General features: G+C 47.0%; 1 protein-coding gene across 1 annotated transcript in view; it reads right to left on the reverse strand.

Annotated features, from left to right (window-relative positions):
- The window catches only part of TMEM123 (transmembrane protein 123), a 29,212-nt gene extending 18,569 nt beyond the window's left edge, over positions 1-10,643 (reverse strand). The window contains exon 1 of the mRNA XM_079974147.1: positions 10,274-10,643. Within this exon, the coding sequence (XP_079830273.1) occupies positions 10,274-10,628 (355 nt within the window). The 5' untranslated portion in view covers positions 10,629-10,643. The remainder of the gene's footprint in view (positions 1-10,273) is intronic.
- Between the last annotated feature and the right edge of the window lie 5,940 nt (positions 10,644-16,583).

Here is a 16,583-nt window from a genome sequence, read left to right on the forward strand (position 1 = left end):
ACTTTCTTTTGAGAAGATATTGTGGTTTGCTGAACTGTTGTCAGTGACATCCGAATCAGGAAACGGATCAGATTTAGATTTCTTACCCTTGTTGGAGATGGGGAACCTGTGCCCCTCCAGATGTTGTTTTGGACTACAACTCCCATCTTCCTTGACTACTGGCTGTGCTGGCTGGTGCTCAAAGGACTCCAGCCACCTCTGCAGGAGGTCTACCTGTTCCCCAACTTAAACCACCGTTTCCCTGTTTGGTTGCCACTGGAAACGTTGGCTGAATAAACCACAATATCCTCCCTAAAGCCAAGAACACGAGGGGAAGGGCAAAGCACACAGACATTTCACCCCCAGTATCTCTCTCCCAACGCTTTTAGGAACAGAGGGCAAGGAAGGGGTGCCTGGGCAATCTCCAGAGATCAGCTTTGGGATAAACACAGCAGCGGGCAGATCTGTACGTAGGCAGTCTGTTCTCCTGCACTGCTTGCTAAGAGCTTCTGCGACCCACGCTAGGTTTGCGGTAAGCGGATTGTCATGCCCTGCCCCCCCCCAAATGACTAAGTGGAAAAAAAGGAAGAGATGCAGATTAGATAAAGGCTATATGCAGAGCATAGGGACGCAGGTGGCGCTGTGGGTTAAAGCCTCAGCGCCTAGGACTTGCTGATCGAAAGGTCGGCGGTTCGAATCCCTGCGGCGGGGTGCGCTCCCGCTGTTCGGTCCCAGCGCCTGCCAACCTAGCAGTTCGAAAGCACCTCCAGGTGCAAGTAGATAAATAGGGACCGCTTACCAGCGGGAAGGTAAACGGCGTTTCCGTGTGCGGCTCTGGCTCGCCAGAGCAGCGATGTCACGCTGGCCACGTGACCCGGAAGTGTCTCCGGACAGCGCTGGCCCCTGGCCTCTTAAGTGAGATGGGTGCACAACCCCAGAGTCTGTCAAGACTGGCCCGTACGGGCAGGGGTACCTTTACCTTTACCTTTATATGCAGAGCATGCACAAGGAGAGAGGGCAAAATACTGCAGTTAGGAACCAGCACTCTGCTAAACACAGATTCCTATGCTGGCTGGGCCGCTGGAAAAGCAACAGCATCCCTCTTCCCTATGCCAGGAGAGGTGAACATGCTGTTTTCCCCAAAGAAGTTGGTAAAAATAAAGAATAGAGGGTTCGGGGAGGTGAGGGGGATAGAAAAGAGCAAAATGAGAAAAGCTGGTCACCTTTTGTAAGGTATATGAAGTAGAAAATTGCCTTCTCACTGCCAAGATTAAAAAAATGAGACATGTACAGTGGTACCTCAGGTTAAGAACTTAATTCGTTCTGGAGGTCTGTTCTTAACCTGAAACTGTTCTTAACCTGAGGTACCACTTTAGTTAATGGGGCCTCCTGCTGCCGCCGCGCCGCTGCCAATTTCTGTTCTCATCCTGAAACAAAGTTCTTAACCCAAGGTACTATTTCTGGGTTAGCGGAGTCTGTAACCTGAAGCGTCTATAACCCAAGGTACCACTGTAATCATGTGTGTAGATGTGCATATGTTAAAGGTAAAGGGACCCCTGACCATTAGGTCCAGTCGTGACCGACTCTGGGGTTGCGGCGCTCATCTCGCTTTACTGGCTGAGGGAGCCGGCATACAGCTTCCGGGTCATGTGGCCAGCATGACTAAGCCGCTTCTGGCGAACCAGAGCAGCGCACGGAAACGCCACTTACCTTCCCGCTGGAGCAGTCCCTATTTATCTACTTGCACTTTGACGCGCTTTCAAACTGCTAGGTTGGCAGGAGCAGGGACCGAGCATCGGGAGCTCACCCCATTGCGGGGATTCGAACCGCCGACCTTCTGATCGGCAAGTCCTAGGCTCTGTGGTTTAACCCACAGCAGTCGCCATATTTCAGAAAGTGAAAATCTGCACACAAAGGGTGCTGAGCTATTTTTAAGGAATTTTGCCAAAATCTACGCTTCCAACATATGTGTGTGTGTGTGTGTGTGTGTGTGTGTGTGTGTAGACACACACATATACATGCTCTATGGGGATCTGGCTTCAGGCACCAGATTGCCAAACCAACTGTGTTGCAAAGGTGTCTGCAAACATGACACAAAGGCTGGCGACATCAGCTCTGCCATGTGACAACCCCTTGCAGAAAACTTCAGTGCTTGGAGACACATAGTCAAGTTGTGTGTATATAGCAGTCATCAGAGGACAAATGACCGCCGGGAGGAACGCAAAGAGAAGAAACACCATGGTGCATCTGCAGCAGCACAACTGGACACCTTCATCTTCCCCAGCTGTAACAAAACATGTCTCTCCTGCATTGGTCTCTACAGCCACAACAGGCACTAAACTCTCCAATAGTTTGACTTTACCCCCAAAGCCACACTCCTCCATTGTCTCCCAAGACAGATGGGTACCATCATATATATGAGAATGGGATGATACTATAAATTATAAAGCTTGGGTAGGCAAACTAAGGCCCGGGGCCCGGATCTGGCCCAATTGCCTTCTCAATCCGGCCTGCCGGCGGTCCAGAAATCAATGTGTTTTTACATGAGTAGAATGTGTGCTTTTATTTAAAATGCACCTCTGGGTTATTTGTGGGGCATAGGTATTCATTCATTTTTCCCCTTCAAAATATAGTCCGGCCCCTCACAAGGTCTGAGGACAGTGGACCGGCCCTCTGCTGAAAAAGTTTGCTGACCCCTGTTATAAAGGGTTGCAGCCTAAGTTATAAAAGTGATTTGCTTATAGTGATGTGTTTATTTATGCCAATTCTTAAATGATAAAGTTAAAACTGTGACCAGTTTCATATTATATGTGAATTTTATAAGTGCATGTATATAATAATAATAATAATAATAATAATAATAATAATAATTTATTATTTGTACCCCGCCCATCTGGCTGCGTTTCCCCAGCCACTCTGGGCGGCTTCCATAGAAACCAAAAATACAGTAATCTATTTGTATGTTTATGACAACACAAAATAAAAAAAGTAAATAGAAATTAGGTATGCTGGCTTTCTCGAGAAGAAGTTCAGTGTCGTTAATAATTCTGATGATTCATTCAACTGGTAAAACACAGAAATTACACCTGTTGCTTTTCTCCACCTGTTAAAGGTACAAGAAGCCTGCCCTCCTTTTTAAGTTCTGAAGTGTCTGTTGACACTAGGAATCTGGGGCAGTCTTGTTTCCATACCCACAGAATAAGGTGCATGTCTTGTCCTCATGATGTCTGTGTCTATATTTTGGAGATGTGGCGAGGGATCAAGGGTCCAACTTATGCCGCAGGGCATAGTGCAATTGCAGGCTGTTATGCTCCATATCTAACCCACCCTTTTCAAATACCTCTAAGATTCTCTAGGCATTTTTGGTAATACTCATGGCATGCAGAAAATCTCTCCCCCACCCCATCACTTTCCCCCTTGCTCCCCCCCCCACTCAGGAATCTCCAAAATTAAAATTGCTCTCCTGGCTTTTAGCCCTCCTTCTAAGATATAATGTGCATTTTTTTTCTCTTAAAGAAAACTTTACCTAGGTACCTGGGACACCTGTGAAATGACTGTAGGGTGGCCCAGAGACAAGTTAAGCAGGTGCCACTCACCCTATCGCTGCAAAATCACCTTGGGAGAAGCTGCAAGGTTTAAAGCAGGCATAGGCAAACTCGGCCCTCCAGATGTTTTGGGACTACAATTCCCATCATCCCTGACCACTGGTACTGTTAGCTAGGGATGATGGGAGTTGTAGTCCCAAAAATATCTGGAGGGCTAAGTTTGCCTATGCCTGATTTAAAGCAAAGAGGGGGCAAAGCTTAATTTCAAAATACAGTGGAACCTCAGTTTTTAAGCATCTCAGAAGCCGAACGTTTCGGAAGCCAACCGCCGAAAACCCAGAAGTAATTGCTTCCGTTTTCGAATGTGCCCTGAAAGTCGAACGGCTTTCACTGCAAGTTTTTCCTTTTCCCCCCTCAATGGATTTTGCCAGCCGCCCATTGCTCCTCGGTTTTCAAACGTTTCGCAAGTCGGACGGTCTTCCAGAACAGATTACATTCAAAAACCAAGTTTCCACCGTAGTGTTTTTGGAAGAGGAGAGGGAATAAGTTACACCCTGGGAAAACTGGTTTTAAGAGGGGTTTAAAAATGCAATGAACAATGTTTTCCAAAATAATCTGCAGTGTAAATCTTCCATTTCCTCCTAAGGCTGTTTGCTGCAATTGTTTTCCCTACTGCTATTCTAATGCTTTCTATGCCTATGTGGTGAGCAAGACCACCTCGCAATGCTACCCAATTCGATTTGGCTACCTGCTGTTGTTTCTGAGCACAGACAAAACCAGTTCAGAGCACTATTAATACTTCCGGCACTTGCTGCATGAGAGATTCTACTCAATCAGGGATCATTATTCTCCCCTACCAGTCAAGGATACCCATGCAGAGTGAGAGCCATGCTTCCTAAAGAGGCAAACTTTTCCGTTTTCCTTTGCAGCAATTCGGGGAGTTACCCAAAGGGATGCCTTTCTTACACTGATGAAAAAAATCACGAGATATCCCCCTTTGGCTTAGCCCTACTAACAATGTTTCTGCAGTTCACTGAAGTGGTGAGAGTATGATTTTTATCAGTGCTTCTCAAGCTATCTGATGTGCTGGAGTGGGATTTCCCCCACCCAATGGGCCAGGAACCAGTACAAAATTTGGTCCTTGAAGCATCCCACCCAACCTGTAGTGAAGACATTGCGGACCAGCACTGGTCCATGGATGACACTGTTTCACAATATGTAAGAATAGCCACACTGATGGATCTGCTGGCTCCTATACAGATGCTGCTCTCTGGCACACAAGCTTGAGAAAGATTGTTGGAACAGTAAACTAAAATACACGGGGAGGGTGGAAAAGGAGTAGAAAGACAGAGGGAAGTATATCAGGAGCCAAGCATAACATTGGATTTATCGTTGTGGTTTTTAAAAGTTCTAGCAAAAACTTGCAAGCTGTGTTTAAATTGTCTGTTTACCTCTTGTCAACTGGGTTTCCAAACGAAACCTGCAAATCCCCAAACCTTTTCGAAGCTACTTGACTTTTCTGGTAGATGTTACAGGAAATGCAACCACATAAAATGGCTGATATGGGACGCAGGTGGCGCTGTGGGTTAAAGCCTCAGCGCCTAGGGCTTGCCGATCGAAAGGTCGGCGGTTCGAATCCCTGCGGCGGGGTGCGCTCCCGCTGCTCGGTCCCAGCGCCTGCCAACCTAGCAGTTCGAAAGCACCTCCGGGTGCAAGTAGATAAATAGGGACCGCTTACCAGCGGGAAGGTAAACGGCGTTTCCGTGTGCGGCTCTGGCTCTGGCCAGAGTAGCGATGTCACGCTGGCCACGTGACCCGGAAGTGTCTTCGGACAGCGCTGGCCCCTGGCCTCTTAAGTGAGATGGGCGCACAACCCCAGAGTCTGTCAAGACTGGCCCTTACGGGCAGGGGTACCTTTACCTTTACCTTTAAAATGGCTGATGCACATCCTTTTCGTTCCGTCTACTTCACGTCGTTTACCTTGTGTCACGATGTTCTGCACTTGCCTGCATATGAGGCTCACATTATTATCTGCTAATTTTGGGGGTGGGGAAGATACAACAGGCCACGTTATCCCCACTGAGATGAGTTCCACTAAACATCACCTAGACTTGCAGTGGCCGTTTACAACCCACTTCAGGCTGGGCCTTGAGACGAGCTCAAAGGGTCATAAATTCTTTTCAGATACAGGAAGGCAAGTTATGTTTATTACTAGCAAGTTCCCCCCCTTTTCACAAATGAATCCTGAGTCAGTGTTAGAAACTCAGATATAAAAATTAGGCGCCAAATGGCTCCTTCAACCAGGGTTGCTGTCGCCAAAACAGAATGCCTAGTTGCCATTTTGGGGCCAGACGGCTCAAATGTTTTATTTTTCAACAGGACTTTTTGGTTCCTGTAATTAATTCCGATTGTGCAGATAAACTACCACTGTTAGAATTCTACAGGATGTGTAGCTACTGTGTGAAAACAGCCCAGACTCAAGAATCCCCAGGCACACACCTCCAGATGGTAGAGACGCCAGGCACTATCCTGACACCCAGGTATCTTCACTTGGTTGCAAGTGGCCAATAGCCAGGTGCAAAATGTGCCTGGCAAATTTCAAAAGCTGCCTGAGATGCTACATTTATTTCAGAGCAACTGTGCTACCTCCCTCAGCTGCTAGATATTTCACAGCACATTAAATTTAGCACAGTTCCCTTCAGGCTTCTCAAGGCTCAAGGAAGACTGATTTACAACCCAGAAAGAGATAATGTAATCTTGAACTATCTTCTTAGCCAATATTTTCTACCTAGGCCTTTTCCAAGGTCAGGCCAGCTGTTCCATCAGCTCTATCTGTGTGGGGCTAATTCATCCGAGTCTTATATAGCAGCAAGTTCAGTGAAATCATCCAGAGGAACTACGTCAGTTGCCCCCAGTGTTTCAGAAATCCATTTGGCTTCAACCAGAAGTTGAGCGTTTAGTGCCGCTGGTCCCATGCTGTGGAACACTCTTGCGGCACACATCTGGCAGGTACCCTACCTTTTGATCTTCAGGCATCTCTTCAAGATTTATTTTTTTTATGTCAACAGCGGCTTAAACTTTCAAGAGGAGCCAGCCATTTTTATGCATATCCTGCATTGCTTCTAATGGTTTAATTGTATATCTTTTGAAGGGTTTTAAGGGAAGAGGAGTACCTGTGGTGGGGGGCATGTTATGCTCCTTCTGGGGTGCCCTACCCTGCACTCAGCTCTCACCTGTGGCTCACAGAAGCTGTCAGCATGAGACAGTGGACACACCCCAGGAACGGCTTTGACTGGCTGGCTGAACCAGGTGAGGGGTAGATGACTGGTCTCAAACCCTTGGTGAGGGACTTCCCCTGCATGCAAAGACAGCTCTGGTGTATTGAGCTGACAAGACCAATAGTGGCCCCAGGAAGGTGCTTTATGCACTTGCTGTCGAGGGAAGTGAGGGGCAGATGGGGCTCATCAACCTGGGAAGGTAGCCCATCCAGGAGAAGGAAAACCCTGATCCTCAACCTCTGCTGCCTTGTGAAGTATCTTCAGGAGAAGAAAAGTCCAAGGAGAAAAGCCCTACGCAAATCTGGAGTAGAGTCCCTAAGATGGCTGGAGGGTGCCTTGTACGCCTCCTTCCGGCAACTCCTCCAGCCAAGCTGGTACCGAACGTATTGCTCTGCTTTCCTTTGGACCACATCAGTGAGGCCAAGAGAGGGGTCTTGCCGTCTGGGCAGCCAAGAAACTCCATACACACTGCCCAGGCTTATGCCCCAGAAAAGTCACTTTGGTGCTGCTAATGCAGCGGTTTGACTTCACCCCCGGAGGCGGACTCCACTCTCTCTCAAGACAGATGGATGCCAACAGTCTCTCTTGCAATTTCTGTTGTATACAAGCCAGATATACAAGGAGCAGTCTCTAAACATTTTTTTATACATCAACAAACTTCTATATTCTCAGGGGCCCTTCTACACTCCAGGCACTAATCTGGGAACCAAATGATCCAATATCCTTGTGGATACTCAGACTTGTTGGCACCACCAGTCTAACAGCTTTCACAGGAGTGGCGCACATGCCCCCTGACTGTGTGGGGTCACCGACCGGGGTGCTGAGCACCAACTGCGGTTCCTCCAAGTTCCCCCAAAGACACGAAGGCAGTGGACCTTTGCCTTCTTCCTCCAACGCAAGTGAGAGCGCAACACAGAACTGTGTTCTCATGTCATGCTAAATTTAAACCATGTTACACTGCAATATGTATGACCTGCAACAAAACCAAGGTTTGGTACCCCCCTCCATCCTCTTCTGCATCTGGGAGAAGGACTTTCAAAAATTAACTTTTGGTTTTGCCCAAACCAGGAACCATGGTTAACAATACCTATGGCTCGTTAAAGGAAGCCAGCTCCGTAACCTATGGTTTAAAGTTGGTTTAACAATTAACAGCAGTCGGTTTCAAAATAAGACCATTTTAAATCATAGTATATGAAGCTGGATTCCTTAAACCAGGCATAGGCAAACTTGGCCCTCTAGATGTTTTGGGACTACAACTCCCACCATCCCTAGCCAACAGGACCAGTGGTCAGGGATGATGGGAGTTGTAGTCCCAAAACATCTGGAGGGCAGAGTTTGCCTATGCCTGGTTTAAACTAATCATGGCTGGTGTTAATCATGGATGAAGCAGGAAGCCATGGTTGACTGAAAACAAGAGTAGAGCTTCCTACATAAATACAGTGGTACCTGTGGTTACGTACTTAATTTGTTCCGGAGGTCCATTCTTAACCTGAAACTGTTCTTAACCTGAAGCACCACTTTAGCTAATGGGGCCTCCTGCTGCTGCTGCGCCACTGCGATTTCTGTTCTCATCCTGAAGCAAAGTTCTTAACCCGAGGTAATATTCCTGGGTTAGCAGAGTCTGTAACCTGAAGCATATGTAACCCAAGGTACCACTGTAATGCTAATACTAATTATTGCCCCTAAAAGTAGACCCTGTCATTAAGATTTAGTAGGTCAAGCTATTCCAGACTTCGGCAACCTGGTGCCCTTCAGTCCAGATGTTTTCAATCACAGCTCTCATCAGCCAGGCTCTGCTGGAGGAGCCTGATGGAAGTTGTAGTTAAAAACATCTGGAGGGCACAGGTGGGCAAAAGCTGCTCTAGAAAGCAACACTTGCCCTTTGTTGGCAAGTAAATGAGAGAACAGAGTTTTGATTGGTGAGATTCTTATCTTAGCAAACATGTCTTAAGATCTGCAGCCTTGCTTGGAAGGCTTTACTTCCAAGCCAATGTTTTGCCTCAGCATGTCAGTCTTTTGTTTACATGCTCTGGCCTTTGCTATGATTTCGCACAGATCACGAAGTGCTTGCAGTTTACACTTCATCCCCCAAGAGCCTCCCAAGGGCTAGAAATGAAACGACCCTCTTTCTTTTGGTAGCAACAAGACCACGCTGTTTGTTACTCACGGAACTCCAATAAAGCCACACAGATGAATACAAACCTCAGTGACCTCAATCCTCCCTAAACCTATTTTCCAACAAGAAGCAAACTGCTTGCATGGTGGTAGGTTAATTTCTGGCTCCGTTCACACGAAGGTCCCTTTGCCGTGCAATAAAGGATGTAGGAACGGGATGGAAGAAAGGCGTCCCAGTTCGATCTGCTCTGAAAACATGAAACAGCATCTAAGACCCCTTGCTCCATCTGTTCTGGCACTGTCTATTATGACAGGCAGGGATTTGGGGACCAACCTAGACAGCATCTTAAAAAGCAGAGACGTCACCTTGCTGACTAAGGTCCGTATAGTTAAAGCTATGGTTTTCCCAGTACTGATGTATGGAAGTGAGAGCTGGACCATAAAGAAGGCTGATCGCCGAAGAATTGATGCTTTTGAATTATGGTGCTGGAGGAGACTCTTGAGAGTCCCATGGACTGCAAGAAGATCAAACCTATCCATTCTGAAGGAAATCAGCCCTGAGCGCTCACTGGAAGGACAGATCGTGAAGCTGAGGCTCCAATACTTTGGCCACCTCATGAGAAGAGAAGACTCCCTGGAAAAGACCCTGATGTTGGGAAAGATGGGGGCCACAAGGAGAAGGGGACGACAGAGGACGAGATGGTTGGATAGTATTCTTGAAGCTACCAGCATGAGTTTGACCAAACTGCAGGAGGCAGTGGAAGACAGGAGTGCCTGGCGTGCTCTGGTCCATGGGGTCACGAAGAGTCGGACACGACTAAACAACAACAACAACCAGACCTGCTATTCCCTCCGCTTTTTTTTTTTCTTTTTAAAAGAAAAAGATTTGGTTTGGAACTGCGCTTGAACCAAACCGGAGACCTTCTCCCTGCAAAAATTAAAATAAACCACGTGCACTTCCTTTTCTGCGGTCGGCTGTGCAACCTCGACGGCGCGCACAACACACAAACACACACACGAGAGATACCCCGAGGTCTCCAAATAACTTTCACGGTTTAGAAAGCGTGGGCTTTTCAAAACTGGCGACCCCACTTCTTGAGCTGAGCCGCCTCTGCGGCGGGAGGGGGGGGGGGAACATTACAAAAATCCGTGCAAGTTCCCGCTTGCAACAGAGAGGGAAATGAGCAAACCTCCTTCGGACGCATCCCTTTCCGAAAAGCAGAGGGCGTGGGAGGGCGCGCGCGCGCGCGAGGGGACCTGATCCGTGGAGAGGAGCGAAGGCAACTTTCCCTTTTTCTCTCGCTCGCAGCGGGGGGTCTTCCCCGCCCTCGCAGAAGAATAAAAAAGGCGACTTACCCGACAGGGCGGCAAAGCAGACGAGCAGCAGCGCGGCCAGCAGCAGCTTCTTCATGGCGGCCTCGTGGAGAGGGAAGGGAGAGCGAGGAGCACAAGGGCGACGAACAGGAGGCGATCGCAGGCGCTTCTCTCCGACCCCACGCGGCTCTGCTCCTGCCCCTGTTGCTGCGAGGAGCCGCGGGGCTCTCTTCCCACGTGACGGGCTAGGAGGAGGCTGGGCGGCGGATGCGGGCCTGGGCGGGGAGCCCGGAGTGGCGCGCCATTGGCCTTTTGTCTCCGGCGCGCCCCGCCTGGAGAGGGAGAGCCTGGCCACTTGCAGCGCCGAGCGCGAGCAAGCGGGAGGGAATCGTAGCATTTGGGCGGGGCCTCGAGGGTCATCTAGTCCAGCCCTCCTCACCCCGCGATGCAGGCATCTTTCGTCCGACGTGGGGATCGAACGCGCAACCCTCGGGAGGTTGTGGACTCTCCTTCCTTGGAGGTTTTTAAAGCAGAGGTTGGGTGGCCATCTGCCACGGGTGCTTTAGCTGAGTTTCCAGCGTCGCAGCGGGTTGGGCTGGATGACCCTTGGGGTCCCTTCCAACTCTGCAGTTCTGCGAAGATTCTCGCGCTCTGCGGGCTGAGCGAAGGAAGGAAGGAAGGAAGGAAGGAGGCGGTGGTTGCAAAAGTTGTGCATTAAGGAACAGCGGCTATTGTTGATGAAGAGCAACAGGGTCAAAAGTGTGGGAGGAAAGCTATGAATCCCTGTGACCGGTGGTGGTGGAATAATAATAAAACAATGGCTGGGTGTCCTAAATCTTCCATCATTCGGCTTCGTTGCCTGCCCATGAGTTCTAGCATTATGAGGAAGGGAGAATAATAATAATATAAAAGGTAAAGGGACCCCTGACCGTTAGGTCCAGTCGTGACCGACTCTGGGGTTGCGGCGCTCATCTCGCTTTACTGGCCAAGCGTACAGTTTCCGGGTCATGGGGCCAGCATGACTAAGCCGCTTCTGGCTAACCAGAGCAGCGCACGGAAACGCTGTTTACCTTCCCGCTGGAGTGGTACCCATTTATCTACTTGCACTTTGACATGCTTTCGAACTGCTAGGTTGGCAGGAGCAGGGATTGAGCAACGGGAGCTCACCCCATTGTGGGGATTCGAACCGCCAACCTTCTGATCAGTAAGTCCTAGGCTCTGTGTTTTAACCCACAGCGCCCCACCCATCTGGCTGGGTTTACCCAGCCACTCTCTTTCCACTTTCTCCATGCCATTGTATAAGCTGCTAACTCACCTTTTCTCATCATTACAGAAATATCACAAGTGGTCCTAAGCAATAGAGAAAAGCGTATCAAATAGTATACAATAAAATGAAACAAGCCCAACATAAAAAAAAGTCTGGCACTAAATATTTTTTTTTTGCAAAAATTTAATGCCAAGAGCAGCAGAAAGTAAGCTCCTTGAAAATTAAACATTGACCCCCAACTTTAAACCCTTAAACAACATCCCACCCCCACCCCCAAGAGTCTGTAAGCATCCTCTGAAGCAGATCCTGCAGGCCTCACAACAAGGATGACCGCTCGCTTCTGCAGCATTTTTGTAGCTGGAGTCAGTCAGGGCCCTCCCAGGCCTGGTGGAAACAGACTAGCAAGGCAGGGAGCAGGTCTTGTATCAGTCCATCAATCCATCAATTTTATTGTTTACAGCCAATGGCCATCACAATACAGGATGAGCACAAACCACACAGCTACAAAACGAAAGACATTGCATGGACTTGCAACAAAGATGGCCTCTCTACAGTTTCTTGAAAATAAAATCTTTAAACTGGATGTGGACTACTTGAAATAGACCCGTAGTCATTATACTTTTCAGGCCCATCTTTAACCCAAACAAGGGTTTGGGGACTCATTTCTTGTTCTTGTTTTTTTTTTTTACCCCTGTATCTGTTTGGTGGTAGTGCTATTGCAATACACCTTCGGCCAGGCGTAGCAGTGGGTACCATCGCATCTGCTGAAGGCCCATGAAATGAGAGGGCCGACACCATCAACATCATGATTATAGTATTTGCATGTCACCAGTCCACAAAAAGGAACATGCTCTAAGCAGTTTACAGCAAAGAAAAAAAGGAATACGCCTCAAAACCAACGGTTGCAAGAGGAGTTTCGTAATAACATAATAAAACAGGAACTTGATAGTGAAAATAGCAACATGCAGGAAAACATTTCGGTACTATAAATACAGCAAGATTACACTCACAACATTGCACCTCCTGGTAACAGCAAAACAGGTGGACGGTATCACCTTGGTCCTAGAAACAGCCAGTGTTAGAAACTGGGATAGAAAAGCTAGGAGCCAAATGAGTTATGGGTGCCAAAACAGAATGTCTAGTTGCCACTGGGGTGGGGTGGTCGGCAACACTTTTCATTTATTATTTTGATGAGCATGAATTAATACACAATTCACAGAAGCAAAACATCGTTTTTTGTTGTTGTTTAGTTGTGTCCGACTCTTTGTGACCCCATGGACCAGAGCACACCAGGCCCTCCTGTCTTCCACTGCCTCCCACAGTTTGGTCAAACTCATGTCAGTAGCTTCGAGAACACTGTCCGACCATCTCGTCCTCTTTCGTCCCCTTCTCCTTGTGCCCTCCATCTTTCTCAACATTAGGGTCTTTTACAGGGAGTCTTCTCTTCTCATGAGGTGGCCAAAGTACTGGAGCCTCAGCTTCACGATCTGTCCTTCCAGTGAGCGCTCAGGGCTGATTTCCTTCAGAATGGATAGGTTTGATCTTCTTGCAGTCCATGGGACTCTCAAGAGTCTCCTCCAGCACCAGAATTCAAAAGCATCAATTCTTCGGCGATCCACCTTCTTTATTGCTCCAGCTCTCACTTCCATACATCACTACTGGGAAAACCATAGCTTTAACTATACGGACCTTTGTTGGCAAGGTGACATCTCTACTTCTCAAGATGCTGTCTAGGCCTGTCATTGCCCTTCTCCCACGAAGCAGGCGTCTTTTAATTTCGTGGCTGCTGTCACCATCTGCAGTGATCATGGAGCCCAAGAAAGTAAAATCTCTCACTGCCTCCATTTCTTCCCCTTCTATTTGCCAGGAGGTGATGGGACCAGTTGCCATGATGGGACCAGATGGGACCAGTTTTTTTGATGCTGAGCTTCATTGTTAATATCACACTTTTAGCAGAAATTGTTGATACATGTTTAATTTGGTGTTTGCAGTAAAAATATTGGTACCATACTTGGGTTTTCAAAGCACTCTTTATTGTTAAACTCTTTCACATATTGTCTATCCTTAGCTTATACCCTGAGGCTTCAAAGCACATACGTTTCAGTAATCCTTGAGTGTCAGCCAGGCGCAAAAAACGGCGCCAGGCTTTTTGAGGTGCTTGCAAATGGAGAATCTCGAGGCGCAAAATGCATCTGGCGCCCTGCTAATTTCGAACCCTGGAAACACCCCACTCATGATGTTGCTCCCAGTCCCTCTCCTGCAGCAACTCGCAAGGCTTCCAAAAGCAGCGGTGGAGAGAGCAGGGAAAACCCCTCCCATGATTGTGCTCTGAGGTGTTGTTGACCTCAGACATTTCTTTCAATAGAGCGCTGCCCTCTGTATATAAAGGCCAGGGGGGCCACCCTAGAAGTAAGTTGAGGGCTCAGTAGCTCCTGGCCTCAGCCACACTTGCCCAGAGTAGCCTAATGCCCACATGTGCACTCATTCATTGGCATTTGTCTGTCTCAGGAGACAGTGGAGGAGTGCTCCTTTGGGGTGTAGTCAAACTATTGGAGAGTTACAGCGCCTGCTGTGGCTGTAGAGACCAATACGGGAGAGACATATTTTATTGCAACTGGGGCAGATGAAGGCGTCCAGTTTGCTGCTGCAGATGCACCATGGCGTTTCTTCTCCCTTCACATTTATTGATTTCTGTGTTACAAAAATGTATATCTTCCTTTTTTCCTCCTCTGCACACATTCCAGTTTGTCAAAATCCTTCTTAAATCGTGGCACCCAGAACTGGACACCATATTCCAGGTGTGGTCTTACCAAGGCAGAATAGAGTAGTACTATTACTAATCAGTTCATGAAGTTCAGCAACGACAGATATTTTCCCGTGTTTGTGTGGGGTAGGTGTGTAAGTATGTTGATATGTATAGTATAGGTAGGTATTATATAGAATAATGTAGGTATGTTTTATGTTATGAAGATAAGGTAGTGTGTTGTGTACGTGTATTGTGTAAATGTATATGTATGTGTTTTATGCATTAATAAAATATATTTTTTAAAAAAGTTGAAATGTCTCCAAATGCCAGCAAGACACAAAAAGAGGGGATGATACCTAAAACTTTGGGGTAAGGAGTTCAACATAGGAGCATTTAAAATACTTGTGTTTCACTTTGTAGTCCTAAGGGGCTGCCAAAGCAGTTTGAAAATCGCACGCACAATCTAAAATGGGCAGAAATTGCATTGCGTGGTGTGAATAGAGAGGCAAGATACTTCAAGTTCTCTCCCCCCCAAATAATATTTATTATTTTCAGTAGATAAACATAGTAAAAAAAAAAAAGATTAACAATAATAAAAACAAAGAAAAAAAGAAAAAGAAAAAAGAAAAAAGATACATACAGCACATTACCACTTAATTAATTAAAATTAGGTACCATCCATCTTCATAAACATAGTATTTGACTTCCTTGAATCTCTTCCATCTGAATTTCTTAGTAAATATATGTAGCAGTTTCCAATATCAGTGTTTCAAAAGACCATATCACAGTCCTAATCATATTACATAACTTTCCTTATCGTACATTTTCTTAATTCTTAATTTTCTTTAATTCCAGTTTAATCCTAGGCCTAATTGTTTCTTTCAAGTGGTTACATATCTTTAATATTACAATATTCAAATAGTCTTTAAATTTCTTCCAGTCTTCTTGATGTTCCTCTTCTTTCTGGTCGTGGATTCTTCCGGTGAGATCAGCCAACTCCATAAACTCCATCATCTTCATCTGCAAGATACTTCAAGTTCTCATGCCAGACAGCGTCCAACAGGAATGTAGGAAGCTGCCTTAGAATGAGCCAGTCCATTGGTCTATCTAGCTTACTATTTTTAACCCTGACCAGCGCCTGCTCTCCACTGTTTCCAGCATGGGTCTCTTCTGCCATTACCTGGAACCACTAGGTACTGAACCAGGACCTTTTTGTGTGCTGAGCATCTGCTCTGCTAAGTTTCATCCCTGCCCTTGCCAAAATCTTGGAGCTGAGCAGCTGGACCTCACGCAGCCCGTGATGGAAGCAGTTTTGCTTTTTCTGGGAGTTGGGGCAGGCAGCAGGTCCTCTGAAGGGAGGGAGCGGGGCTGAGCAGCTATTGATTTACTGACAATATTTGTGCACTGCCCAAGGACAAAAAGTTCGCCGGGTGGTTTACAGTCAATTGCAGAACCATAAAAGGTTGCAAACAGAACATTAAAAATCTAGAACTATAAACACAGCCGCAAAAGCGAAGTAAAACCGGCAAGGGCAGAGGGTTGGTGCAGAATGTGGCTGCTAGCTTGCTTGTGGGGAGGGGCTAACTACTTTCAGAACGTAACACCCTGAGGCATTTGCCCTGGCTGCCAACCTGTTCCTGGGCCAAGCCCAAGGTGTATGTACTAACATATACAGCCCTACAGGTTACTTGAGAGACTGTTTTGTCTCCTACACCCAGTAGATTGCTGCAAGCTGTGTTACAGTTTTCCCTGTAAGTTCCAAAGATCTTCAGGGGGGTCCTCTCCACAGTAACTTGGAGCAGGGCTTTTCTTGTGGCTGTCCCTGATCTCTGGAATACCTGCCAAGATGCAACAGGCATCACTTTCTGGAAACAATTGAAGATAGTTTTGTTCTGACAGGCTTTCCCCCCTGGAAACTAGGTCTTTACAAGAAGGGTCCATATATTAGGGTATTAGTCTTGTTTTATATGGGTTTGCTGTTTTAGTGTTTTAGCTGTTTTTAATTATCTCGTGCAAATCACCTTGAGATAGTGGTTCAGAAGGTAATTCAATAATAACAATAACAGTAATAATAATACAGCATTTTTAAAGACTGAAAGACCTGAGAAAATACAATGATTCTCACAATGCCTTTTTTTTTGGAAAAAAGGTTGTGGGGACTCATCATGAAGTTGTTGTTGTTGCTGCTGCTGGCCCTCTCACAGTGCCACCCCCTCTCCACCTCAGGCAGAGGCTGAATGTAAGATGTGATCAATAAACTCAGGCAGACCACTACCACTTGCAACAGAAGGCTCGCTTTTCATTTTTTAACCACACACACACATTTTACAGCTATCGCC

This window comes from Podarcis cretensis (genome assembly GCF_951804945.1).
Source record: "Podarcis cretensis genome assembly, chromosome: 4".
In the NCBI taxonomy this organism is placed as follows: domain Eukaryota; kingdom Metazoa; phylum Chordata; class Lepidosauria; order Squamata; family Lacertidae; genus Podarcis; species Podarcis cretensis.